This window comes from Phoxinus phoxinus (assembly GCF_949152265.1).
Source record: "Phoxinus phoxinus genome assembly, chromosome: 5".
Classification (NCBI taxonomy): domain Eukaryota; kingdom Metazoa; phylum Chordata; class Actinopteri; order Cypriniformes; family Leuciscidae; genus Phoxinus; species Phoxinus phoxinus.
This window is the reverse complement of record NC_136880.1, coordinates 12,795,437-12,823,360: the sequence shown is the minus strand read 5'-3', so window position 1 is coordinate 12,823,360 and position 27,924 is coordinate 12,795,437. Positions and strand designations below refer to the sequence as shown.

At 41.1% G+C, this 27,924-nt stretch overlaps 1 protein-coding gene across 2 annotated transcripts in view; it reads right to left on the bottom strand.

Moving 5' to 3' along the window:
* The window catches only part of rock1 (Rho-associated, coiled-coil containing protein kinase 1), a 77,582-nt gene that overhangs the window by 9,174 nt on the left and 40,484 nt on the right, over nucleotides 1-27,924 (bottom strand). For both annotated transcript variants that reach the window (XM_079612079.1, XM_079612078.1), the window contains exons 5-27: nucleotides 25,412-25,587; nucleotides 25,222-25,306; nucleotides 24,071-24,215; nucleotides 22,932-23,070; nucleotides 22,700-22,791; nucleotides 21,263-21,422; nucleotides 21,107-21,170; nucleotides 20,916-21,004; nucleotides 16,927-16,975; nucleotides 16,614-16,749; nucleotides 14,862-14,941; nucleotides 13,952-14,198; nucleotides 12,425-12,531; nucleotides 11,296-11,446; nucleotides 10,438-10,598; nucleotides 10,174-10,358; nucleotides 8,784-8,853; nucleotides 6,944-7,047; nucleotides 6,663-6,828; nucleotides 6,446-6,539; nucleotides 6,282-6,370; nucleotides 4,137-4,328; nucleotides 3,809-3,974 (exon numbers count right to left, since the gene is read on the bottom strand). In XM_079612079.1, the coding sequence (XP_079468205.1) occupies nucleotides 3,809-3,974; nucleotides 4,137-4,328; nucleotides 6,282-6,370; nucleotides 6,446-6,539; nucleotides 6,663-6,828; nucleotides 6,944-7,047; nucleotides 8,784-8,853; nucleotides 10,174-10,358; nucleotides 10,438-10,598; nucleotides 11,296-11,446; nucleotides 12,425-12,531; nucleotides 13,952-14,198; nucleotides 14,862-14,941; nucleotides 16,614-16,749; nucleotides 16,927-16,975; nucleotides 20,916-21,004; nucleotides 21,107-21,170; nucleotides 21,263-21,422; nucleotides 22,700-22,791; nucleotides 22,932-23,070; nucleotides 24,071-24,215; nucleotides 25,222-25,306; nucleotides 25,412-25,587 (2,947 nt within the window). The remainder of the gene's footprint in view (nucleotides 1-3,808; nucleotides 3,975-4,136; nucleotides 4,329-6,281; nucleotides 6,371-6,445; nucleotides 6,540-6,662; nucleotides 6,829-6,943; nucleotides 7,048-8,783; nucleotides 8,854-10,173; nucleotides 10,359-10,437; nucleotides 10,599-11,295; nucleotides 11,447-12,424; nucleotides 12,532-13,951; nucleotides 14,199-14,861; nucleotides 14,942-16,613; nucleotides 16,750-16,926; nucleotides 16,976-20,915; nucleotides 21,005-21,106; nucleotides 21,171-21,262; nucleotides 21,423-22,699; nucleotides 22,792-22,931; nucleotides 23,071-24,070; nucleotides 24,216-25,221; nucleotides 25,307-25,411; nucleotides 25,588-27,924) is intronic.

Below are 27,924 nucleotides of genomic sequence, written 5' to 3'. Positions count from 1 at the left end.
ATGTCAGTGGAAGAGGAACACCAAGTTATAACATCTTCATTAACAATTATAAAGAGTTGTATTTCTATTTGGAATAACGCTCAAAACAACAGCAGCCACAGTACTAGCTATCTGGCTTGATTCACATGAACAAATAGGCCAATAGGAGATGCTAATTTATTACAGTACATCTGTGTGTTTTTCTGAACGACGTACACTGAAATTTTGCATATAAACCCAGAAATGTGTATCACGTTTATAGCAGTATTAGTAACTGGCTCAATACAGCGGTTTGTTACAAAGCACATTTAATCATCAAAGCGTGTAATTCTGCCCCTTTTCTGGAAATCTCAACCAAACTAAGATGCAATTCAATTAAAATGTTACTGGTTTAAAGGCATATGTTCACGCAGTGGTTGTGAGGAAGACAGGTAGGTCACATTATAAGAATTGTTTAAAAAAATCATGCAAAAACTGAGTGACCACAACTGAGTGTGTATGCGTTTACTGTCATCATTCTGTAGTGAGCATGCTTCCAGTGCAATAGATAAGCCAACCGGACACACAGTCAACATACAGGGGCGCGTGTGCTTCACAGGGCTGGGTATTGACCCTGATTTCCAGATGTGATTAGATAGATTCATTCTTTTGGGAATATGTTATTTTATTTTTCACTTTGGATCAATTTTAGGGTTGTTTAACTTGAATCATTTGGATAAATTGAAGGGGTCATGACATGAGAGATCTTTTGACATATAAGAGATCTTTCTACCATTAAAACATCCAACAAGTTTCCGAGCATAAAATGTTGCCCTCATTATAAACTAGGCATTTATTTACTCAAGCTCAAAAAGCTTGTTTTGTTTTTGCTGCAGGTCTTGCGGTCACTCGAGGGCTTTCTGACCCGGCCTTCTCAGAAATCTGGTCGCAGCCGTTGATAGCTTCCCTTTTCTGCCCCGTCCAGGAAGTGTAACCACTGTTCCTGTAACTTTGAACTTGCGAACTTCCAACTGTGTCTCTAGGAACAATTACTGCGTTCTTTTTGTATCCTGGTCCTTGTTTGTGAAGGGCAATGACACCTTCTCTTAACTTTTTGGACCATTCTTTTAACTAAGCCATATTTCTAACATGCAGTCAAACGTGACGCTCAAACCTAGCCAGTTCAGATATGTCATGTGTTCTAGCTCAAGCACACCTGCTGCAACTAATGAAGCCCTTGATTAGTCACATGACGTGTGCTTGAGACAACATTTTGCAGATTTGTGCTGTCGAGAGGGATTCTGTCCAGGGGGTTGAATCATTTTGAAACTGCAGAAGTCATTAAAAGTTGCATTTTCACTTAAACTTGGGGAAACCACTTGAATCATTTGTTGTGTTGAGCTATTTCAATTACTTTTGTTTGATTTGTTCATTGCAAACAGCTGAATATTTTGCCAATAAACCTGAATTACAATTGGGGTTCAATAATTTTGATTGAAACTGCATATATATATATATTTTTTTTGTGTGTGTGCACAAAAACCTTTATTAACATTATAAGTGATCCCTAAGGAACACAGTAAAATCTATATAAATATAAAGAAAAAACCATGTCATGACCACTTTAAGGGTTTTCACCCTCTACAGAGCTAGGGAGGGACAAGCCATGCTCAATTTTGCAATTATTACATGATCCTCTGTGCATAACTTGCCTTTTGAAGGCAACGCCACGTTCTATATCACATATACATATTAATATTAAAACCCAGGCCAATAGGAAAACAAAGAGTTAAGCTATTACACACACACACACACACACACACACACACACACATTAAAAGAGTGTGACTTGATCTAAAACACCTCTGAAAGGTGCTCAGAGTAGGTTAGTCTACAAAGGTTTTAATAAGCAAAATATATTTCACTAATTTCAGCAATTTCGAGTCTATTTGAGCGTTGCGCTGTAAAATCACTCTGAGTAGCTTATTTCTGAGGCATCACCAAAACACATTTGACATTCAGTAAGATGCGTTCATTAAAATAAAAATAAAAAAGTAACAAGAAGAGACAAAATGCCACCCAAGAGCACAATCCAGGCATAACGGGACCCCAATCTTAAAGTTACTCACAGAGGGAAAAGAATAGAAGAGACACAGATAAGGAGAGCAAGAAGAACTGACTATATATGAGGGAGAACAAGAGATTAGACATTGGAAGATGATGATTATGTACACCAGCTGGCAACATGAAACACCATCACAACATGACAAGTCATAAGGACAATTTGTGTGCAAAATCTAAATAACATCATAAATACAGTCCTGATAAATATACCCTAACAAAATGACATTCATAAGCCACATAATATAGCCAAGATCAAGGTTTATTTCTGAAGTGGCTGTCTAATATAAACAGAATATAATCACGTTTAAAAAAAATACTTGTTCATGTCTATTTAAAAAAATCCCCTCTCATCAAGTGTTTTTTCCTGAAATGGAAATTTAAAATATCAATTAGTCTATACTGTCGATTTTACTTTCATAGTTTTAGAAGAGTTTACAAGTGGCTTTCATATTCATATAGCATGCAATCCTGTGTAGTGGTGGAAGTTGGAACATTATGAATGAATTTTGCCTATAGGTGTCCACACTGCTTTCAGGAATGAAACCTAACTCAGTTTGAGGTACTGGGAGCAAGGGTGTGTTCACACATGTAGCTCACACACGATTCTCTTGGTTCTCTTTCAAGAAAACCCAGCTGTGCTTGAGCATGCTGTCCTTTTTAAAGTCCGATCTCGAGACATAACGTCCTGTCTTTGGTCGGTGTTGCGTTCAGAAATCTCAGCTAGCGATGCACAATATATCGGCCACCATATCGGTATCAGCCGATGTATGTTCATATTATGTTCTTTTTTTAATGTTCTGATGTATTAAAGCCGATAAGTAATGGATTATTTCCTTCAGCTGAGACACTTCAGACGTTCATCATGATGGTTTTGAACTGCTTGAAATATGATTGAAATCACTTAAAAAATGGAAAATACGGTTAAGTGCAACCAGTCCAGCACAAATCTGTCATATAGACTGCGTAAAATTAAATGAGAACATTATAACTGTGTGCTTGGGAAATGGATTTTAATGGTGAGATTTTAGTTTTTATAATCAGGCTTTCAAAATATATATATATATAAAAAAAATATTTGGATTTAGATTTATCGGTCAATTTATCGGTTATCGGCTTTAAAAAATAAAGAATTATCGGTTATCGATATCGGCCAAAATGTTCACATCGGTGCATCCCTAATCTCAGCTGAAAACCCCATCATATGTATGTGTCCATAGTTTTGGATGTTCGGTAAGTTACGTTGCAAAATATACATTATCAAAGCAGTTTTTTTGTTTTTTGTATCTAAGTTTTGTTTGGTTTCAAAAATAACAACGCTAAGGGAATCAGGGCAAAATGTATAATTTTCTTTTTTGGTCTGAGAATCGAACCACAAGTTTGAACACACCAATCTTGATGCGAACAGGCCTGTGCGGTGGCACTATGATATCACCGGCCAGTTTGCTCTGTTAGTTAACTATTCTACAGTTGCATTTTGACAATGTTGCATGAAATTTGGGTAAAGTGCTTCTTATTGTTTGCATTTCATCTGCTCTGCTTGTTCGTTTTCCAATGAAACGATTTTAAATCGACTCTCAAATATGGACAGGGATGATAGCAAGACTTCTTATAGTCAAAGCTTCAGAATTATCTGGCTATTGTGGGCTTTCCAATCACTACAAATGCTAACCAAACGACTCTGACACTTATAAAAGAGAAATATCCATGCGCCGTGAGCGTCTCTTACCAGCGAAGTTACTGTCGAGCTCGTCCGTCTGCAGGCTGGTGACGCTGGAGTTCTCCACGCGGAGCTGCAGGTCGTTCAGCTTCTCGCGGAGTTGCTCGATGTCGCTCTCCTTGCTGTCCAGTTGCATCTGCAGCTCGTTGCGATACGTGCACTCCTCGGCCCATTGCTGCAAACACACACAACATCATTACCATGCTGATGCTCACGCTGATGTGGCCTCCTGGAGTGTCCAGTCGTGAAACGTGACACTTGTTGAACCGTCTTGTTGAAACGGATTAAGAGATTCCAGTGATGTTGTCCCTGTGGAGAGGATTAAACATGAACTTGCCGCTTGCATCTCGTTGAGCTCCTTCTGGTACTTGATGGCCATGTGGTTGAACTTCTCCTTCTCCTGGTTCAGCTCCAGCTGCAGTTTGCGGTTCTCCTTCTCTTTCTTGCGCAGGTCAGTGGTGCTGCCTCTCTTCTTCTGGTCCAACTTCATGTCCTTCCGGTTCATAATCTCAGCCAGCTTATTCACCGCCTGCAGGGACACGGTGAGGCGTCAACCTTTTCCTTTCAGACATGTCACGTCTAACAAGTCTGGATGTGAAGCGAGTGAACTGCTGTTGTTGCCTACACTAGCCTAACTAAAATGGGTCCTCATAACTGAATGATAAGGAATGCTTATCAAAGCACATCATTGACAGAAACATCATTGGTTTTGATGTTAATATTAGGGCAGTCGATTTAATGCTTTACTTTGATGAATTAGTTATGGAGGAAAAATAACACGTTCAAATTATTAAACGCATTTAACGCAGCGGCTCCGCAGCCCAGACCTGCGAAGGTCATCTTAAGGTTCATCCAGCTGATTGGAGACGAGCATGAAGCTTCACTGTGTGATGGAGACTATACACTGCCGTTAGAATGGCACTAAAATTCAAGATATTAGGGCAACAACGCAAAAACTTTGTCTCATGTTTATATTATTTGATATAGGTAAGCAATTTCACACGTGTAACGAGCGCAATATCACACAAGTGCGGTTTTGTTTTAAATAGCCGAGTGCAAATGTAATATTGATTTCATACAAAAGGTCAATAAATAATACGTTGATATTGTGTTATACTTTAGACACAATATGATCTAATTTTTGCCAATGAAAATATCAACAAAAATATTACCTGCAAAGCCAGAGCAGAACTGTTGAGCGTCTCCGAGAAAACACACAGCGGTGTTTCGTTCTGAACGATTTGACGAATCAATCGTGTGAACCAATGATTCAATGACTCATTTATAAAGAGAGCCATTTACTTCATTCCTGAATGAATGAATCAGCAGTTTGAGCGAATCGAACTCCATGATTCTTATTGAGAGTATCATTTCATTTAAAAAAATTTAATAATATTTTATCATCATTTACTCACCCTCACAGCTGTTGAGGCCTAAAAGTTTGTGTAATAAATTCTTTTGAATAAAAATAATAATAAAACAACTTTTAAAAGCCTTTTTTTTTTTAAGTGTCTATTTGATGCTTTTTTTCATTTAACACAATACAATTATTTTCGGTGGGTTAATTTCTCAACCAAATTTGATGTGCGATTAATTTGCAATTAATTATATTCATTAATTGCCACATTGTGTAATTAAAATTTTGAATCGCTAGACAACCCTAGTTAATATGACCTGATATTCTAATAACAATAAAATGACACTTGTACCATATAAATATTAGGTAAAATTGCATTGATTAATTTAGCTTAAATTGGAAAAGATTGTAATGTTTCTAATAATGAATTTTCCGCCAACTTGGATGATTTTTCTGTCACTGAGCTTGCATAGTCCGAAATACTAAAAAAGGTGTCTTAGAAGGCATAAAGTTGCAATTTTTGGATAAACCTTTATATCAGAAGCATTTTAAGTTGTTTATTTAAAGTCCCCCTGAGGTGGAAATCAAGCTTTTAATGTTATTTACATTGTGTACCAAACTATGTGTAGATTCATAAGTCGACAGCATTGCTGAGTATTTAGTGTTTAAAACTGCAGTGAACCAAAGACGGTCTCAAAAACACGGTTTGAAATCGCTGGTGTTTCTGACGTCACACACTACCTTGTAACCAATCAGATCAACGTGTGATCGTCAACCAGTGGATCTCTGAGCTGAGTGAGTGAGTGAGTGAGTGAGTGAGTGGAGGCGGGGCTCACTTACATATTCATACTTATAGATGAGGCAAGGGTATTCAAGCTAGTTTACGGTATGAATAATTTTTTTAAGGACATTTTGTTTAAATATGTCATTTTGGTGATCAAAGAGTTTTATAGAACACAATTATTGACTACAGGGGGACTTTAAATGTAGTCTATGTTTGCATATGACTCTCAAAAGACGTCCCTAGTTCTCATATTCGGTTCACTTTCACACATTCAAATCTACGGTGATGACGACACTGAACATGCAGTATTTACACAGAGTTGCTGCATACGGTGGTCATACCTGGATCTTCAGAGTTCTCTCTATATTAAGGATCTTCTCGTAGTTCACCTTTACTGAGTTTTCCACCTCCTCCTTCTCTGCTGCAAACTCTACAGGAAGACATTAGAAAAGTGGTGTTAAAGCGTAAAGATAAACTGTAGCTAACCGCTTGGAATGAGCATTACCTTCTTCTTGAGCTCGGAGCCTTTTATCCAACTCGGTCTTCTCCTTACTGAGGATCTCCACGTCTTTGGTAAGGGTTTTAATGGATTCCTCAAGCTAAACGAAAACGCATTATACTCCAATTAAAGGCCACTAATATAACCACAAAGTTGACAATAATGACAGAGTTCTAATCCTGAAAATGTGCCGGAAGACAAACGGACTATATAGATGACAGACCTGTGTGATGCTGGAGTCTTTCTCCGAGATCTCCTGCTTGTACCGCGACACAGCCTTCTTGTTCTCCTGAGAGAGTTCAAAATACTGTTCTTCCTGAAGCGCACGGGCCAGCTGCTCCGACTCCGCTTTCGTCATGGTGAGGTCCAACTGAGCGGAGAGCGACTCCCTACGGCAAACATTTCACAAGAACCGTCACTAGAACAGCACTTCACCGTCACAAGACACTCACTGGTTCCTTCAACATGATTAACAAGCGACTGATTCATGAAGAGGACTTTTACTTCTCTGAGTACATGTCCTGGACTTTTTTGAGAGCGTCGTGGGTTTGTCGATTCCGGTCCTCGATCTCCTCCTTCAGCTCCTTCACCTGAGTTTTATAGAGTGTCTGAAAGCAGGAAAAAATGGCTTGAGAATACATAAACAATGCGGATTTCCTCTCGTGATATGACCACACACAAGAACGTCACACCCTTAATGACTCAGTCACTAAGCTGAGCCTTATGCCATGGCATTGTCGATTATTTTTTGCTGATTGATGTTTTAAAAATGTTAGTTTATTTGTATACAACTGCATGAATATCACAGATCCACTTCCATATCACTTTGCCAAACTCCACCAATGTCTTCCTAAGCTAGGGCTAGGGCCAAGTTAATCAAAAGTGCCAAACAAGACAGTTCTAAACATAAGAGTGGCTTAAGGCCAAAAAGCTGAGAAATGTAGTGTACTAGACATGCACATCTGGTAATTGTGGTAAAAGCGGAATAATTAACTCTGTTAGATGTTAGAGTTAGACGTTTTTAATTGATGAGATGAGATTGGAAGTGACTATCATATTTATTTAAGACCGGGACACATCATGCTGACGGACAGGCCGTTTTTGAGAGTCGGTTGCCTTCGGGTTTTTTCCGGTGTGTTACTGTGTGTTATTGGCTCTAGTCGGACAGTGTCAGGGGTTTTTGGGCTGAATCGGCGTCGGTGAGAGGAATCGCTCTGATTGGCTGTTTAGTTTAGCGAACGAATCAGTGCACGAGAATAAAAGCGAAAGGGACAGAAGGCTGTAATTATTTGACGTCATCTTTGGCCCTGTTCACAGCTGGTATTAACTCTAGGTTTTGGTTTTCCGTTTTTAATGATGAAAATAGACTATTGATACCTGCAGATATAGACAGATATTTCCTTACACACATGCGCAGAACGCTAGTTGACAGCCGCCTTAAGTCGTTTTAGTGTGTTGAAACCGAGACGCAGATGACGAGAGGCGACAACAGTCAGCTTTCTCACCGCTAGTTCTTCGGCGTCGACTTTGTTTCTTCCGGGCTTTAGTCTGGTTACTGACACATTTTTTAATCTCAAGAAAATTGGTTACTAGCTGGGCTTCCATCAACGTATTTTCATGCTCATTTTGTGACATTGCATAAAAACACACACACACACAAAAATGCTCGTTTAGGTTGAATATTGATTTTTTTTTTGCACATAAGATATGATAGAAACATTTAATAAATAAATTATTTACGGCACATCAAAAAATGCCATGCGACTTTGATTAAACAAGTCACGTGACCTAATCATTTGCTCAGAGAAGAAGATATCTGAACAAATATCGATCTGGTCATTATGAAATGCTGAAGCCAAAGACTGTCATCATAAAGATTTGCTACAATTACTGCTATCGTTCTCAAACAGAAGGCAAAATGTCCATTTCCACTGATATACTGCAGCATTTCTGTCTCATACTAACGGAAATACAGCTTTCTTTGCAGACAGTTTTTTCAAGATTACAATTTTTTTATAATTTTTTTGTCATAAATTGAATTCTCAACTTGATGGAAACCTGGCACATATGAAACATGCCTTGATGAAGTTTTATGGGACTTTAGAAGGTGCTAAAGTTGCGTCACGGTTCCATTGTCTTTAAGTTTCTTTTACCGTGACGCTCCAATATCAAGATTAGGAAGTATTTTACTTCTGTGAGGCAAGAATTGCCAGCGACACAACACTGCATGTAAATACTGTAACGAGCACGATGACGATACACGCGAGGAACGGTCGCTCGAAGCGCGTTCAGCTCATTCAGAAAGAGGAAGCGTGACAAATGTTCAGCGGCCCGTGATACTCACTGAGAAATACTGCTCCGCCTCCAGCTGGTCCTGAAGCTCCCTCATCTGACCCTCATTCCCTCGGTACTGCCTGCGGAGACACACTTCCATCAGTCACTTCACAGACTCCACAGCTCAAGCAAGATGTAGAAATGAACTTTCACACTTCCAAAAAGCTAAAAATGAGTGTAAATCTTGCAGGTCTATTGCAACAGTAGAGCAAGTTGTCTCAAGCAGAAGTAATTTGAGAGATAAATCAAGTAATTATATTTTGATAAAAGATTAAAAAGTTTTTTCCCCCTTTGAATAGTGTAAAATGATGCATAAATAAGGTCAGAAACCTACGAAAGCTTTTTCCGCCAAGGAATAGCAAATAAAAAAGTTAAATATGACTTTTTTTTCTTAGAATTGCATGATATAAACTCGCAATCCTGACTTTTTTTCTCCAATTTAAATTATACAGGTTCCCATGGAAGTTTGTTTCTGCCACGGAAAAGATAATTGCGATAATTATCTATAATTGTATTTTTTTTATTCCATGGCAGAAACAAACTTCCACAGGAGCCCGTTTAACATAAACCGGTTAAGGGTTTCATGCAGACGTTGAGGGACGTAACGGTCCGACAGAGGGGAAGTTGGAAGATTAACTGGCAGTGGATCATGTCCAGACGGAGGTCAAGTCTTAATCCACCCGTGTAAATACTGCCAGCCAGTAGTTTAAACATAATCCGCAATAATAGCCTTTTCTACGACAGAAAAGCCTTCGAAATATCCAGTCTTGAAAATCCAATCCTTCTAAAAAATCCAAGTCTTGTGAAGAGATATGATTGCATTATATTAGGGATGCACCGATATGAACATTTTGGCAGATACCGATATTTCTTCATATTTGAAAGCCGATAACCGATATATTGGCTGATAAATCTACATTTTCGAGAGCCTGATTACAAAAACACAAGTCTCACCATTAAAAGCCATGTCCCAAGCACACAATTATAATGTTCTCATGATCATTTATGTAGCCCTTATGACAAACTTGCATGTTGCACTGTACAGTATTTTCCTTTATTGAAGTTATTCCAATCATATTTCAAGCAATTCAAAATGATCACTATGAACATCTGAAGGAATCCATTATTTATCGGCTTTAATACATCAGCCCGATTTTCTTATCGGGCCAATAACGATAAAACCAAAAAATGAGCATATAGATACCGATATATCGTCTATCCCTACTTTACATAATGAACAGAATTATTTAAGCTTTTATTTCTATCATTTGGACAGTTTAGACCCGTTTAGAAACTAGATCATTTTACTATTGCTGGCTAATCGTTCCGTGAGTTTTGTGTCCTCCATTTAAAAAAGGGAGATATGTACATATACATATCAGGAGAGAGCAAGAGCATACTTGGTGAGCTGTGCCAACTGGAACTCCACGGAGCGCTTGTTCTCGAGCGCCGCGTTGATCTCCTGCTTGAGCTGCTTCTCCGACCCTTTCAGGCGCTCGGCCTCCATCGTCCAGCTCTTCAGCTCGCTTTGGGACGTCGAGCGCTTCCCGGACTCATGCTCCAACTGCACCCGCAGATCCTTGACCTGGTGGGGCGGAGAGAAGACGGCGTTCAGAGCGGTTTCTGGCGGCCTCAAGCCGAGCTGCTGTCGTGTGGACCCTCACCTCGTCCTCCAGCCTCTCCTTCTGCTTCATCAGCTGCTCCATCTTCTGCACGGACTGCTTGAGGTCGAACTCCAGCATGGAGCACTGCTTCTCCACCTCCACCACCCTGCTCTCGGCTCGCATCCGCAGCGTGGTCTCCTCCGACACCTTCTGCTCCACCGCTGGCAGAGACACACAAGAGGAAGACTGAACACCATGGACAAGAGCGGTCATATATATATTTTTTTATATTATCTCATAATTTGGCATCAGGTATATTGGCTGCTGTCCCTTTAAGACCTGACGCACTGATCATTACACTGTTACACATGCATTTTCTTTCTTAACTGTTTCATTTTCAGTTAAACCAGCGCAGTAAAAAGCGCAGCTGTTATCATGTATCCATTCAGAAGATCTAATAATCCGTTTAAATTATTTCAGTATCGATATGCATCGAAAAATTGCTACTCTAAAAATCGATATATTATACATAAAATTCAACCCGTGATGGTGTCTAGTAGAGGTGACTGCGTTACACACCACTGCTGGAATACACATGCATTTGGCGGGCGTTAATGTCCAGCCCTGCAGGGAACAAATCAACCAACCTTCCCTTTAAATGTGTTATCAGCATCAGAAACTGTATATAGTCGAATTACACCACAGGAAGTACTTTCTTTGAACTTAATTTGATACTATTATAATGTCATCTAGGATTATATTATGCTATTAATAGAAAAAAATGACTACTCTTCCATGCGTTTAAGTGTGACATCTTCGAGGTGGTGTCCGGGCATGCAGCTCAACAAGACGCCGTGCAGTTCTGGACACGCAGTAAGATGGCCGTGGCGTCTTGCGCACACACACACACACACATACCGCGCATAGCAGCTGACTTGGCTTCCTCGATAGACTCATATTTGTCTGTGAGTTGAGCCTTCGTGATGCGGTGCTCGGTCAATTCCTGGTCTAGCCGCTGCTGGAGCGTCTTCAGCCTGTAGTTTAGGTCAATTTCCAGACTGTTCTTCTCCTGAGGACACAGAGAACATAGAAACACCGGTTACACAAAACAGCCAACACACAGCGTACACATAGTGGGCAATTGTACCAGTGGGTCTTAAATCAAATGTATGTGGGTGTTTTTTTCTTTAAGTAAACACTTTTAGTTATCCTTGAGCGAGACTATGGCATGAGACTATATTTTCAAAAAGGTTAATCTCAGTGCAACGCCTTGGATTTCTATTCCAAGAGTAACTGTAAAGTCTCATTCTTCTGCATGTAAAATGCTTATACTTGTGAAACACACTTTTTAAAGGTGAGACAGTTGCAAACAGTGAGATTTACATCCTAACGTCGCTGCCTAGGTTTCCATTCTAAGTGCACTGCTGAAAATGACTAGTCCAGTCATGAAACTCTGTAAGGCACAGGCTGACAGGTCCTTTACATGCAATCAACATTGCGTACTACATGGTACAAGCTGATTGGCCTCTTCCGTGTTGCAGCCAATGACCTTGCTTGTTTAACATTTAGATATCAGAGTTTCTGAGACCCTCCTCCTCCCCAGCTCCACTTGTTTAGGCCTGCTATGGGATTTAAATTCTTGTAGCAGCTGCATGTCTGTGTGTGTATTGGCAGTAGCAAGTCTCCATGTTTGCTCTGCGGCAGCAATAAAAGCAGCAGCATGCCTAGCCGACATGTCACTGTCACTAACATGCTAAGACTATCCAGAGAAACACCACGAGAAGTGATATTCAGCCAAATCAGCTTGAATGTCAGAAAGTCTTGAATTTTCCCGCCCAAACTCTGTTACCAAAATAGTTCTGACCGACCTACAAACCATGTCAAAAGAATGATTCAACACAAAATTAAGTCTATTTTAGGACCATTGTTTTTTAACATTACATTTACTTTAATACACTACACTGTTAAATATGTTATTATGTCAAATATATTTAAAAATTGCATTTTTTTTTAATGAATGCAGTTTAAAATAGTAAAAACACCAAACCTTCTCAAGAACGTTACATCTGTCTTGGACTTGTTTCCTCTCCAGCTCGACTTTAGACAAGCTCTGTTTCAAGTTCTTGTTGTCCTCCTGTAGACCCGTGATACGAGCTTCAAAGAGACACAGAGCAGACTTAGATCCCACTGGATTATCACAATAGTTGCAAAGGGAATGTTTTGACATTTTAAGTGAATATTATCTACACTATTTGCGCACCAAAGAAAAAGTATTCAGACCTTTACTTTCTCACATTTTGTTATGTTGCAGTCTTTTGCTAAAAAGCTTAAAATGATTTCCCCCCACACATCAATCTGCACCCCATAATTACAAAAAAACTGATTTGTGATAACTTTGTAAATTTATCAAAAAGAAAAAAACGACGCAAGTATTTGAAAAGTGATGTTTGAAAATTTAGCTCAGGTGCATCCCATTTCACTCTGAGATGTTTCTACACGTCGATTGGAATAAATCTGTGGAAAATTCAATTGACTGAAGATGATTTGGAAAAGCGCGCACCAGTCTATGTAAGATCTAACCGCTGAAAATACCCATCAGAGCAGAAATGCGACTCTCAGACTGCGAGAAACAAGATTCTCTGGTCTGATGAACCTCGATTCCAAGGTTGGCCCGATCTAAAGTGTGGAAATGTTTTAAACGGAGACCGAATACAATGGTGCTCTGCGCGCTCTATGAAACTGAAATGACAGCAGCACGACTTCTATACAAGAGAATCTGAAAAGAAAGAAAACATGATCCCGGGGATCAAACCGACGAGACGGCAGCGTGAGGATTTGGACTATTACAGTGAAGTTTTACACAGTACTAGAATACAGTGTTATTGGTCAGTCCCATATCTGTGTACGGTTATAATACGGCTGCGTTCATACAGCACTCGGTCTTTACGAGCTGCCGTGGGGTGAGGCGTACTCTCTGCAACCACTTACAAAGAATCAAACGTTATTGGTTATTTAAAATGCCTAATGGATGAGCTCACGCCTCGATTGGACTCATTTAATTAACGACGCACTTTCAATCGTGGTCAAATTTCACGGTTTTATGGACACCGGCATGTTTTGATACAGTGGTTACCGCTATGGTTAGTGGTTGTGGCTTCAGCTGTTAGATCATGCAGCTGAATGAACATATTCAAGCAGCTACTTTAGATTATTCGATAAGAAAAAACAAAGAAAACTCTTAAAACTGCATTCCGTGACACAACACCAGTAGTATTTGTAAAATGATGGTGTTTGCTCGTCTGCCATGACACTCGCAGTGAGAGAAACGCAGCAAGCGGAGAGATACAAACAGTGATACGGTTCCTGTGGTGATACTGGTAGGACATCGCATGGCTGGAAAAGGCTCTCAGCCAATCAGAATTGAGAACCAGAACTAATAATCCTAATATATATATATATATATGAATTAATTAATCACACATTTTTCTGTAATTAATCGTGATAATCGCACCTAACATTATAGTTTTGAATATATTGTAATATATATATATATTGTGCATGTGTATCCGCTCACCCTGCAGCTCTCGGATCTCCTCTGAGCCCTGGCTGCAGGACCGTCTCTCGGTGTCCAGCGTGGTCTGCAGTTGCAGGAGCTCTTTCTCCAGCTGCTGCTTCACACTCTCTGCGGCGCGGCTCTTCTCCTGCAGCTCGCGGTTCACCCCCTCCAGCTGGCTCATGGACTTCCCCATCTCCGTGTGGCTCTTCCTCAGGCGCACCACCGTGTCCGACTCGGCCCGCAGGAGGTCGTTGGCTTCCCCCAGCTGTGTGAGATGATGTGCGTCAATTATCATGAGGTGTAAACACCTTTCGAACAACCAGAGCCACACTTGTTGGATGATTTTTTTTTGAGGAAATCATCTCACAAAAGGCTTCCAAAACAATTACACAATTTCAATACCATAGCAAACGCTATTGGAACACTTTCCCTTTAACTAGTTAACTATAAGAAAATAAAAACACATCGATTAAATACAATTGGTAAGTCAACTATAAATGCTAATAATAATTATAAGTGAATAATACATTGAATTATTAGCATGTAGCCTTCAAACATTACTTTAAAAAAAATCACATTGTCAGTAACAGATGAAAGTCAACTGTAAAGGCTTGAAGACACTAAATGTCTTCGTTTCCTTTTTCTTTTATAAGATTATAAGTCTGCATTTACACGACACAGATTTATCTGGACACTTTGTTGGTAATCTTTATTGTCAATCGTCGCAATTTGGGGAGCGGGGCTCAATGCTAAATAGCCCTGGTGAGGCCAGTGGTTCCCATTTTTACTTGCCATCAAAATATAAACACTGGCCCGACCCAAATAAAACAGGAGGGAAAAACAAGTTATTGTTAAAAGTTGAAATATATATTATTACCACCTTGTCTTACTATACTTTAAATTGGTGAAGTGTTCTTGATAAGCTTACTTGGTTCTGTAGCTGGGCGATCTTGTCATTGTTTTGACTGATTTTCCTCAAGTCTTCCAGTTGCTCCTTCAAAGTAGACACTAGAGAAAAGGAAAGTGACAACACACAATAAAGGATTTATTAAAACGGGAAGGGGGGATGCTTCTTTCCTAATAACATGTTAACAGAACAATGAAATGTGTATTATACGGACCTATATGGCACTTGGGTGAATTATATTCTCAAAAGCCTGTTTAAGGCTGAGCAGTGTGAATGAATATGCCATGAAAATGTAGAATCTTTTCAAATGGTTCTGCCACTATAGCACTTTATACAATTCAGATTGTTTCAGAGCAGCTTTACAGTCATTAAAATAACAGTGTTAATGTAGAAAAATTTGTCAATTGGGAAACAACTTCAATTTCAGCCGGACAGCTCTACAGAAGAAAGCATGGTTGCGACTGAGTAAGATCAGCGAGTTCATAATGAAAGCCCAAAGACATTGCCAAGAAAGTGCTGAATACAAAGGCATATTTCAATACCAAGAATGCCAAGCACGACTGAGCAGTGCGGTCTCCTGAAGACAGGAGGATGCAAGGACTTTAGTGCGGTGCGGTTTCAAAATGTCACTCCCCGTAAAAAGCAGTGGAGCTGCCGGCCCCTATCTCTAAAGCCCACACCTAATCCTCACCCTCATAGGAAGAAGAAGAAGAAGAGTCATAGGCCTTTTATCAGTCCGCGTCCTCAAGAACACAAGTACAGAGAATGCATGAAAGTGCCCAGATGTGTTCTTGATATCGGGAATGTAGACTTCAGCACAGCCGGACAATGTACTGTGAGCTTTAAACTTCTCTTGTTCTCACTCAAGAGATTTACGCTGAAAGCTCGCAAATACCCGACAGCTCGTGAAAGTCTTCAGTACTTTCTAATTGCCATATTTAAAACAAGTTTAATGTTTACGGTACTGTCCCTCTGCCTAAAATGTGCTGAGCGATCCTCGTGTCCTTCCGAGTTTGTTCTTTCAGGGTAGCTGAAACTTATCTTGGAAACACGTCTACTCTGATTATCTTCACTGTATACATATTTATAACTAAATGAAATATAATATAAAACACAAACTTGCCTCTTTTAGGTTTTATTTTTGAACTAATTAAACCTATGAATCCTCAATAAAAGGATCGGGGCAAGAACACATCCACACACATTGCAACAGTGCTTGGGCAGAGACCGATGAGGTTTCACAAGTATAGACCAGAATGCATATCGAGAAATGGCTCAAGATCACCGTAGGAAAACGATGCGCGCCATACATTTACTAGTTGTGCAATCTTTTTCTTTTTAGCTTATAGTTTTTTCTTTTTCTTCTTTCACCATGTCATACTTTAGTGAAAATGTTTGATGTTTTAAAACAATGTTTTTTTTATGTATTACTGTGAACAAGAATATATTTGTAGGGTTATATTATAAATTTGAAGCTAAATAAATAATAAAAAAAACTGAATGATTGAATAAAAAAAAAAAAAAAACGGTCTGTGCTTGCAAAGAAAATATGGCTCTGTAAGTGTTTTTTATGTATAGCTCGCTGTTTTACTTCCACATTTGTGGTAAGGTGAGATGTATCTCATTTATTATTATTTTTTGTATTATAAAAATATACAATATTACACTTTGTGGATTTTTTTTTTTAATATATATTTTTTAATGTTATATTAAATTTTTTTTTTAAATGAGTTATATAAATGTATTATTGGTCGAAACCCGACGACGACTCACCCTCGTTCTCCAGATTTCTTCGTTTTTCAGCCTCCTGGTCCGCCTTCCTCTGATATTCTGTTGTTCGGTGCTGGATCATGATCTTGTCTTTCTCCAGTGAAGACATGTTAGCCTCCACACTCTTCCTTATGTTACTCTGAAACACGTCAAGACAGCAGAATGACTAGAAACCGCGAATTAACATAATATAAAATACAAAAGTTTCACCAGATATAATTACATTTAACTTTATCTATTGGAGCCTTGCATACAACATACATATCCTCTGTATTCATTTAGATGGATGCTTTAGAGATGAAATCATTTCACTCACCTCCTCATCTAACTCTTTCATTATCTTGTCTAGCTTTGTATTGGATGCCCTGAGGGGGAAACGAATCAAAGAACAGATTTCAGAGGCCTGATTGTTGAATTTAACTTTAGGTTTGGATATAGGAATGAGAAGATTAAATTGGGGAAGGATGGACTGATTGTTGGGGACAGATGGATCTTCACATGGATGGCTGAGAGTTTGATTCGAGATTGAAGATGGTGATTTGGGATAGGTAGATGATGTATTGTGGCTGGATGGATGAAGTGTTTGGTTTGGTTGGATTGGGTGTTTGGTTGTAGGTGGATGGATGGATGAAGTGTTTGATTGGTCTGGATAGGGGTGTTTGGTTGTAAGTGGACGGATGAAGTGTTTGATTGGTTTGGATGTTTGGTTCTGGATGGATTATGAGATGTTTGATTGTTTTAGATAGGGTGTCTGGTTCTGGGTGGATGGATGGATGAGGCGTTTGATTGGTTTGGATGTTTGGTTCTGGATGGATGATGAGGTGTTTGATTGGTTTGGATGTTTGGTTCTGGATGGATGATGAGATGTTTGATTGGTTTGGATGTTTGGTTCTGGGTGGATGATGAGATGTTTGATTGGTTTGGATGAGGTGTTTGGTTCTGGATGGATGATGTGGTGTTTGATTGGTTTGGATGTTTGGTTCAGGATGGATGATATGTTTGAATGGTTTGGATAGGGTGTCTGGTTCTGGATGGATTATGAGATGTCTGGTTCTGGATGGATGATGAGATGTTTGATTGGTTTGGATAGGGTGTCTGGTTCTGGATGGATCATGAGATGTTTGATTGGTTTGGATAGGGTGTCTGGTTCTGGGTGGATGGATGAGGTGTTTGATTGGTTTGGATAGGGTGTTTGGTTCTGGATGGATGTGAGGAGTTTGGTTCTGGGTGGATAGATGGATAGATGGATAAAAAGTTTGATTTGTTTGGAAATGGTGTTCGGTTTTGGATGGGTGGATGAGGTCTTTGGTTCTGGATGGATGGATGGATGAGGTGTTTGGTTCTGGATGGATGAATGAGGTGCTTGGTTCTGGATGGATGGATGAGGTGTTTGGTTCTGGATGGATGGATGGATGGATGAGGTGTTTGGTTCTGGATGGATGGATGAGGTGTTTGGTTCTGGATGGATGAATGAGGTGTTTGGTTCTGGATGGATGGATGGATGAGGTGTTTGGTTCTGGATGGATGGATGGATGGATGGATGAGGTGTTTGGTTCTGGATGGATGGATGGATGAGGTGTTTGGTTCTGGATGGATGGATGGGGTGTTTGGTTCTGGATGGATGGATGAGGTGTTTGGTTCTGGATGGATGGATGGATGAGGTGTTTGGTTCTGGATGGATGGATGAGGTGTTTGGTTCTGGATGGATGGATGGATGGATGGATGGATGGATGGATGAGGTGTTTGGTTCTGGATGGATGAGGTGTTTGGTTCTGGATGGATGGATGAGGTGTTTGGTTCTGGATGGATGGATGGATGAGGTGTTTGGTTCTGGATGGATGGATGAGGTGTTTGGTTCTGGATGGATGGATGAGGTGTTTGGTTCTGGATGGATGGATGAAGTGTTTGGTTCTGGATGGATGGATGGTTGAGGTGTTTGGTTCTGGATGGATGGATGGATGGATGGATGAGGTGTTTGGTTCTGGATGGTTGGATGAGGTGTTTGGTTCTGGATGGATGAATGAGGTGTTTGGTTCTGGATGGATGGATGGATGGATGAGGTGTTTGGTTCTGGATGGATGGATGGATGAGGTGTTTGGTTCTGGATGGATGGATGGATGAGGTGTTTGGTTCTGGATGGATGGATGGATGGATGGATGAGGTGTTTGGTTCTGGATGGATGGATGAGGTGTTTGGTTCTGGATGGATGGATGAGGTGTTTGGTTCTGGATGGATGGATGAGGTGTTTGGTTCTGGATGGATGGATGAGGTGTTTGGTTCTGGATGGATGGATGAGGTGTTTGGTTCTGGATGGATGAATGAGGTGTTTGGTTCTGGATGGATGCATGGATGAGGTGTTTGGTTCTGGATGGATGGATGGATGGATGAGGTGTTTGGTTCTGGATGGATGGATGGATGGATGGATGGATGAGGTGTTTGGTTCTGGATGGATGGATGAGGTGTTTGGTTCTGGATGGATGAGGTGTTTGGTACTGGATGGATGGATGAGGTGTTTGGTTCTGGATGGATGGATGAGGTGTTTGGTTCTGGATGGATGGATGAGGTGTTTGGTTCTGGATGGATGGATGAGGTGTTTGGTTCTGGATGGATGGATGGATGTATGGCTTTGAATGGTTGCGTGGTGTGGATGAGGTGTTTGGTTCTGGAAGGATGGATGGATGGATGGCTTTGAATGGTTGCGTGGTGTGGATGAGGTGTTTGGTTCTGGATGGATGTGAGGTGTTTGGTTCTGGATGGATGTGAGGTGTTTGGTTCTGGGTGGATGTGAGGTGTTTGGTTCTGGATGGATGGATGAGGTGTTTGGTTCTGGATGGATGGATGAGGTGTTTGGTTCTGGGTGGATGTGAGGTGTTTGGTTCTGGGTGGATAGATGGATGGATGGATGGATGAAATGTTTGATTTGTTTGGAAATGGTGTTTGGTTTTGGATGGGTGGATGGATGAGGTGTTTGGTTCTGGATGGATGTGAGGTGTTTGGTTCTGGATGGATGTGAGGTGTTTGGTTCTGGGTGGATGTGAGGTGTTTGGTTCTGGATGGATGGATGAGGTGTTTGGTTCTGGATGGATGGATGAGGTGTTTGGTTCTGGATGGATGGATGAGGTATTTGGTTCTGGGTGGATGTGAGGTGTTTGGTTCTGGGTGGATAGATGGATGGATGGATGGATGAAATGTTTGATTTGTTTGGAAATGGTGTTTGGTTTTGGATGGGTGGATGGATGAGGTGTTTGGTTCTGGATGGATGGATGAGGTGTTTGGTTCTGGATGGATGGATGAGGTATTTGGTTCTGGATGGATGGATGAGGTATTTGGTTCTGGGTGGATAGATGGATGGATGGATGGATGAAATGTTTGATTTGTTTGGAAATGGTGTTTGGTTTTGGATGGGTGGATGGATGAGGTGTTTGGTTCTGGATGGATGGATGAGGTGTTTGGTTCTGGATGGATGGATGAGGTATTTGGTTCTGGATGGATGGATGAGGTATTTGGTTCTGGGTGGATAGATGGATGGATGGATGGATGAAATGTTTGATTTGTTTGGAAATGGTGTTTGGTTTTGGATGGGTGGATGGATGAGGTGTTTGGTTCTGGATGGATGGATGAGGTATTTGGTTCTGGATGGATGGATGAGGTATTTGGTTCTGGATGGATGGATGAGGTATTTGGTTCTGGATGGATGGATGAGGTATTTGGTTCTGGGTGGATAGATAGATGGATGGATGGATGAAATGTTTGATTTGTTTGGAAATGGTGTTTGGTTTTGGATGGGTGGATGGATGAGGTGTTTGGTTCTGGATGGATGAGGTGTTTGGTTCTGGATGGATGGATGAGGTGTTTGGTTCTGGATGGATGAGGTGTTTGGTTCTGGATGGATGAGGTGTTTGGTTCTGGATGGATGAGGTGTTTGGTTCTGGATGGATGAGGTGTTTGGTTCTGGATGGATGAGGTGTTTGGGAGGCTTTGAATGGTTGCGTGGTGTGGATGAGGTGTTTGGTTCTGGATGGATGGATGAGGTGTTTGGTTCTGGATGGATGGATGAGGTGTTTGGTTCTGGATGGATGAGGTGTTTGGGAGGCTTTGAATGGTTGCGTGGTGTGGATGAGGTGTTTGGTTCTGGATGGATGAGGTGTTTGGTTCTGGATGGATGGATGAGGTGTTTGGTTCTGGATGGATGAGGTGTTTGGGAGGCTTTGAATGGTTGCGTGGTGTGGATGAGGTGTTGGATTGGTTTAGATGGACAGATGAATGGTTGGATAAGGTTTTTTGGGCACGCAGACAGATACACACCTGCACTTCTGCTCCATCTCGTCTCTCAGCTGCATCTCACTGTGAAGTTTCTCTTCTAGCTGATAAATTCTCTTCTGAAGATTCTCCAACTGAGGGATCAGAAAAACACAATCAATCATCCTCACAGTTTAAGACACAGATTCACTATTGCTATAAACTCTTTAATTTAAAGTCTGTTTAGAGGTTCTTACGTGACTCTTATCTTCCTTTGTTGAGCTGCGTTTGTCACTCTTTATAGTTGATTCCCGAGGAAACCTGATAGGGAGTAAATAATGAATAACTTTATTCTCACTTTTTCCAATCTAGCACTAACACCTGGGATCTAAGCACTGGCTGCCTGTACTCACTGGTTATTGCTGTAGTAGGTGAAACCCACAAACGGAAGCTGGTTGCCTACAAACGCTTTAGGAATGGGGAATGTCTCCTCCTCCCCTCGATCTTCCTCAATGTCGTCAAAGTTGCTTGTGTCTACGTCACTGCTTAACTCCGGCACCACTGGAGCAGCCGCTACATGCGACAATAGAGTAGTACATTTTAATGAGAACCTACAAAGAATGCTACAAACGCAAAAAGTCTGATGAAAGGAAGGTACAATTTCAGTTAAGTTGTTCTTGCTATATTTGTGTCTCTACTCAGATCAGCAAAATTACAGCAAAAAATTAAACCTGGTGAATACAATTTCAATGGAGTAAATGTGGGCAGGACATCCCTACTCTTTTACGAGAAGTGCCATGGGATTTTGAATGACCACAGAGAGTCAGGACCTCGGTTTAACGTCTCATCTGAAGGACGGCGCTCTTTGACTGTATAGTGTCCCGTCACTACACTGGGGCGTTAGGACCCACACAGACCACAGGATGAGCGCCCCCTGCTGGCCTCACTAACACCTCTTCCAGCAGCAATCGAGCTTTCCCAGGAGTCTCCCATCCAGGTACTGACCCGGCTCAGCCCTGCTTAGCTTCAGTGGGCGACCAGTCTGTTTTGTTTATAACACTTCCTGCTGCCAGTTGGTGGTGCTAGGACTGTGACTCACTCACAATAGTCACATCCATGAGACGAACCATCATTACCAAACCTACAGCTCAAGTTTGATGTAAATCACTCAATCCCTGCAGAATACTCCAACAGGATTTCTTTTGTAATTTTGTCTGGCTCAGTTAGACAATTGTGGGTGGAGTCAGTGTAAATAGCCTCTGCCAACAAGGCAAGCTATTTGCACTTGGTGTGAATAGATACCGTTGAATCTTAATATAGAGAAGCACACTAGACAATACGAAATGGATTCTACTGCACACGTGTTCATATTCTCTAAAGGAAATGTGAGTGTTTGCCATGGACTTATCATGCAGTTGCTAAAAGGTTCCCAGGGGAGTTTAGTGCATTGCTGTGTTGTTGCTAGGGTGTTTTGGGTGGTTGCATTAAAACTCAAGTCAAAGGAGTCCACCCCCAAACTTCAGTGATTTTTGTGGCCTGATAACTAACAGATAACTAACAGATTCACCAGTGCAAACCCTTTTTTGGCGTTAAAAAACTAGTCAGGATTTACAGGATTTTTCTGTGGAAAATGAAAGAAGATATTTTAAAAAGTCTAAAAAAAATATATATTTTTTTGGTCCATATAATTTAAGTCTCTGGGGTCCAGTGTTGTTTTGGCCCCCAGTGTCTTTCATACCGTAGTATATATACAGTAGATGGTTTCAAAGATAAAAGACAAGAATCAAAGAGGTCAGAATTTTGAAAAGATGACCAAGCTGGCAGATCTGAGGCTCAGAAGCTCGACTCACTGTCTCTGATGTTCTCCCATGCCCACTGGTCGTTCTTGAAAAAACCGTGCCGCTTGATTTCATCGACTCCATTGCGTCCTAACCGCACTTCCCTAGTGAGAGATGAAATGAGATTAGCACAGTGTATTTTGAGTCCACAGGCTTTCGTTCAGTTGATGTGCAACTGATCAATGCTGAAAACACTTACTATATTATATTATGTGTAGTTTAAAAGTATTTTCTGTGTGCAAACCTGTCTGTGAGGAAAGCACAGATGAGGTTTTTGGCATCCTTTGAGATGTCGCTGTCCTCGGGGAAGGTCAGGGCATTCTTGTGATTCATGATCTTGCTGTAGGTGCCCACCAGAGAGTCCGCATAGAATGGCGTGTCACCTGAGGATACATTGAACAACACATAACACTTATTCTTCTGAATGCTTCCTCTATCCCAAGCTTTGTGATCCCTCCATCTGTTGGGAATGTCTTTCGAGTTTAGGCCGTGTGTCCACCAAAGCGTTATTAGCAAGCTGAGAACGCCTAGCTGTGAGCGCTTGAGAGAGTTTTGGCAGTTGAGACACCTTGCTTGTTATGATACGGAATACCCGCGAAAGTGTTACTAGTTTCTAATTTCACACATATTTTGTTTCTGTGTTGATTCTATATTAAAATGTCGATACAATGTAAAGATTTTTTTTCCGTTATTGTGCTTGTTGTGTCATCTGTTCACGTTGTACAAGCAGAATGTGGCGGTTGGTCGGTGTGGTATTACCGGTAGTGGACGGTTGGGTAAAAAGTGACAGTGATGAGCGCTGCGTTTTCCAAGAAGTTGAACATTATTCAATTCTCGGCGACCTGTTAAAAACGCTGATCGTTCAGCGCTTCAGCGTGAAAAAAGGCTGAGAGCCTCGTTACTACGCTCATGGCGTTTTAAAAACGCGGCGCTCCCATTGAAAACAATTGAAAAAAACACGCCAGAAAAAACGCTTTGGTGGACACATGGCCTTAGTTTCCAAGAATTTAACCTGGAACCAAAATGAAGGAACAGCTACTCTTGTGCTTCTGCCAAGACCTTCCCTCTCGGTGTAGGGATCTATGCTCAGAAGTGTAGCTTTTAATAGACAACTTTATGGTCATTTGCAACATGAGGATTGATTCTAAACAAAGCACTTTGAAATATGACGAGATAAAAAGACGCCACAAAATAACACGAATAATAAAGTTTCCCATGAAAACCATCCCGACAGGTCTAAAATATAAATACTTATAATGGACTCACCGCAACCCTCAAATCTAGCCGACTGGCACAGAAAGGTTGACTAACACTCATGAAAATGAAAGGTTCCCCTGATGGATGCAAGCTTTATTGCAAACGCGAGGCTGATGCCAAACTCACCAACGAGCATCTCATAGAGGAAGACCCCCACAGACCACCAGTCACACTCCCGGCCATAGTAGCCGTCTCCTCCCTGCGACTTCAGTACCTCTGGAGAAATATAGTCTGGAGTTCCCACTGCGGTGTCACATCGTACCATCCCATCCTGAGGGGAGGAACACAGTATAGTCACGGCAGAACTCAAACAACACTGAGCGTGAATGAAGGTTCAGGATGTCATTCACAAACTGACGTTGAATAGCTTTAGATATATTTTAAATTATTGTTTTGATTTTAATATTTTGTAGTAATGGTGCTTTAAAGTTATGAGGGATTCTGTGGATTGCTGTAAACAACGTTCACTGCTCTGAGACAGACAGCTGTCATTTCATCCAGTGCAAAGGATCATTTACATTTTTTAAAGTTGATTTACAGTTGTTTTGATAACTATGATGGTGGGTTATTCTTGAGTCATAGCCAAGTAGAGAAGCTAAAAAAAAAATCACTACATCATATGATGAATGACAATTATTGTTACTTCGTCTGTGTGTCAAATGCAGATTATTGAACACAGCCCACCTGACCTTGTAACTGTCTAGTTAAGTTATAACTGTGAATAGTTTTGTTTTCCCCTTAAGCAATTGCTGAATTTCTTAATTTCCATTAAACATCAAGTAACAGTTATAATTGGTTAATAAAAGGTTATAATTGATGTCATATTCCCAAATAAGAGATTCATAGACAGTTTAATTTACTAATTTATATATATATATATATATATATATATCAGGTGAAATTGTATCATACAGTAGTGGCCAGAAGTGATGTCCAGCATAGGAAGAATAACATCTTCAAACTTTAGTTAAATATTATATCAAATATGTTAAATATTTTTTTAAGCATATTGCAAGGCTGTGCTTGGAGTCACTTGTTTTATTTGTGAGAACGCAATGAAACATCCCAAATTGTGCAGACAACATTCATCTTCATTTATATAGCGCTTTTAACAATGTAGATTGTTTCAAAGCTGCTTTACAGTGATAAACGTATAATTTAAGGTAACAGATTGTTTCGGCTTTATAGCGGTTCTTGAATAATATTATTTTCCAGCTAATTTTATTTTAGGCACTGTGACTCTTATGAAAATGTGTAGTTTCGCACATCTCTAGTACCTTGTTCATTTTCATGCAGGTCCCAAAGTCTGCCAGCTTCAAGTGGCCTGCCTTGTCTAGCAACATGTTGTCCGGCTTCACGTCCCTAAGACCAATGTTAACACACGCATTATTGGTTACCGTCAAAATCCTCAAGCAAGCAAGCACCCCAGAACAGAGGTGAGAGTGCGGTGTACTGTGCGAGCGAGACCTGTGGATGAAGCCCATGGAGTGTATGCCGTCCAGCGCCAGCACGACCTCAGCAGTGTAGAAGCGCGCCCACTTCTCAGGCACGTCATAGTTGCTCATCAGGTTGACCAGGTCTCCACCGGGCATATACTCCATCACCATGTAGAGGTAGCGGTTGTCTTGGAATGCATAAAACAGCTGGATGGATAAAACAGAACAAAGTGAAATACATACATCTCAACGGTTTATGTTCAGTTCAGACACAGCCGACCGTTTACAAGGATACTTCCCAGTCTGGGCATTTTCAAGCGCAAGACGACATGAAGGAGTTCACTTCAGCATTCACACAGATTTCTGATGTTCACTTCCCACACAGCGAGTGATCGAGTCTTCTTACGCTTGAATATTTCATGTCATTCAGAACTTTTGAAACAAGTGTTCTTAAATACTAAAATAGTGTTCTAAAATAGTGTGACACTCAAAAAGTGTCACACTGAGAGGACTGAGAGGACGCTGGCGTCGTGTGTTCGCCGCTTCTCAGCCTGCTAAAACTGCTATAGCTATTCTGTATCTGTTCTACTGATAACAGATATTGAGCCCTTTGTCCAGCTTTGTTTGGATATTAAAACATCTAGGCTCGGATGTCTTTGTTTTGTTTTTACCTGGAGCTGCCCTTGCTGCTAGAGTGGTGAGTTGGTCTGGAGCTGTTTTGTCGCCCTGGGATATGGCTGGGGATCTTGCCTGCCGGACTGGTTACAGTGAATCGAACATACTGACGGTGTGAACCCTCGGATAGTCGCGGTGCAGTGTTGCTGAAGCTTTCTCGCCCGTCGAGTTGCGCTGGTCCGTGGCTAGGCTAATCAACTGCTACCACCAGATACTGTTTCTGATACCAAATCTTTTGCAGTCCATATGGGCTCCCCTCACCTCCAGTGTATGCCACACTTGCCCCCTGGGTTACTACGGGTACTGGCATTTGTCCTGGTGTATATAGTCATCATTCACCCATGTTTGCCGGATCCATGGATAGCTGCTAACTGTAGCATCACAACGACTCCTACATCCACCATGCTCCGGTACCTGCCGAACCAACTCTTGGAACTTAACACTCGCCTCGCCCCATCAAACATCTCTGCTCTCAAGCAACTGGGTATTCTTCGCAGACCCCGCTACGTCCATAGAGGGTCACGGCGGCATCTTGTTTACTCCGAGAGCATGACTGAGAGCTCAATTCCAAGCCTGTGGACAGCTGCTAGCACCGGCGCACACCAACGACATCATCGGATGCGTCATCAGAGCACCCGTGGCCCAGGTCTAAAAAATTACAACCGACCACACACAGGCCCCCTGCTGGAAGAACTACGCACTGCGCGCCCTGGGAAACGCGGAGTGGATCCTACTGTGCTGCGCTCTCTAGTAAAGTGGACACCATCTTCAATTATTAAAATGGAACTGTTAAACTGTCAATCACTTACCAATAAGGCATCCTTTATCCACAACTATATACTAGATCAGAAGCTTGATTTTATGTGCCTCACTGAGACCTGGCACAAATCAGAAGTATATTCTGCACTTAATGAAGCGTGCCCCCCTGGCTACACATACCTAGAAAAAGCTAGGGGAAATGGACGTGGAGGGGGTTTGGCGGTTATTCATCGTTCTGAGTTTCACCTGTCCTATGTGACTTTGCCAAAGCTGTCATCATTTGAATGCTTGGCCTTCACGTGTGAAAAATCCATCCCACTTACAACCATCCTCATATACCGACCACCTAAACCACACCCATGTTTTATTTCTGAATTAACTGAGTTACTTTTGTCAGTGTGCACCACATCAAACAATGTGGAAATTCTTGGAGACTTTAATGTCCATGTTAATTCTCCCACAAGTCTATACACTACAGAACTACTACAACTTCTTGATACACTCAATCTCAGACAACTCGTGACAGTCCCTACCCATACAAAAGGGCATACATTGGACCTCATTATAACAAATTTTCCTGTTAATAATGTTCATGTACATGATTTATGCATATCTGATCACTATGCCATATCATTAGACTTTTCATTCTTAACCTCACTCAATAAGCCTAAACACAAAATCTGCTTTCGTAAAACAAAAGAAATTAACCCTGAACACCTGTCTTATGACCTAGAAAATCTGGCCACATCCGTTCATCACTCTGCTACTGACGCGCTTGTAGACCATTACAACACTGGACTGCGAGAGATACTTGATGCCCATGCGCCCCTCAAGACACGGACTGTAACATTTACACGCTCTGCTCCGTGGTACAATGGTGCGCTGCGTAGACAGAAGGCGGCTGGGAGGGTCCTTGAGAGGCGCTACGTTGCCTCTGGGCTGACTGTCCATAAAACTGCTTATAGAGAGCACCAAAGATCATATTCCAAATCACTCAGTCAGGCACGGTCACAATACTATTCCAACATCATTAACAACAATCCGGGAAATTCAAAACAGCTCTTTAAAACAATAAATTATCTTCTCAGTCCACCTGCCCCGAGGCAAAAT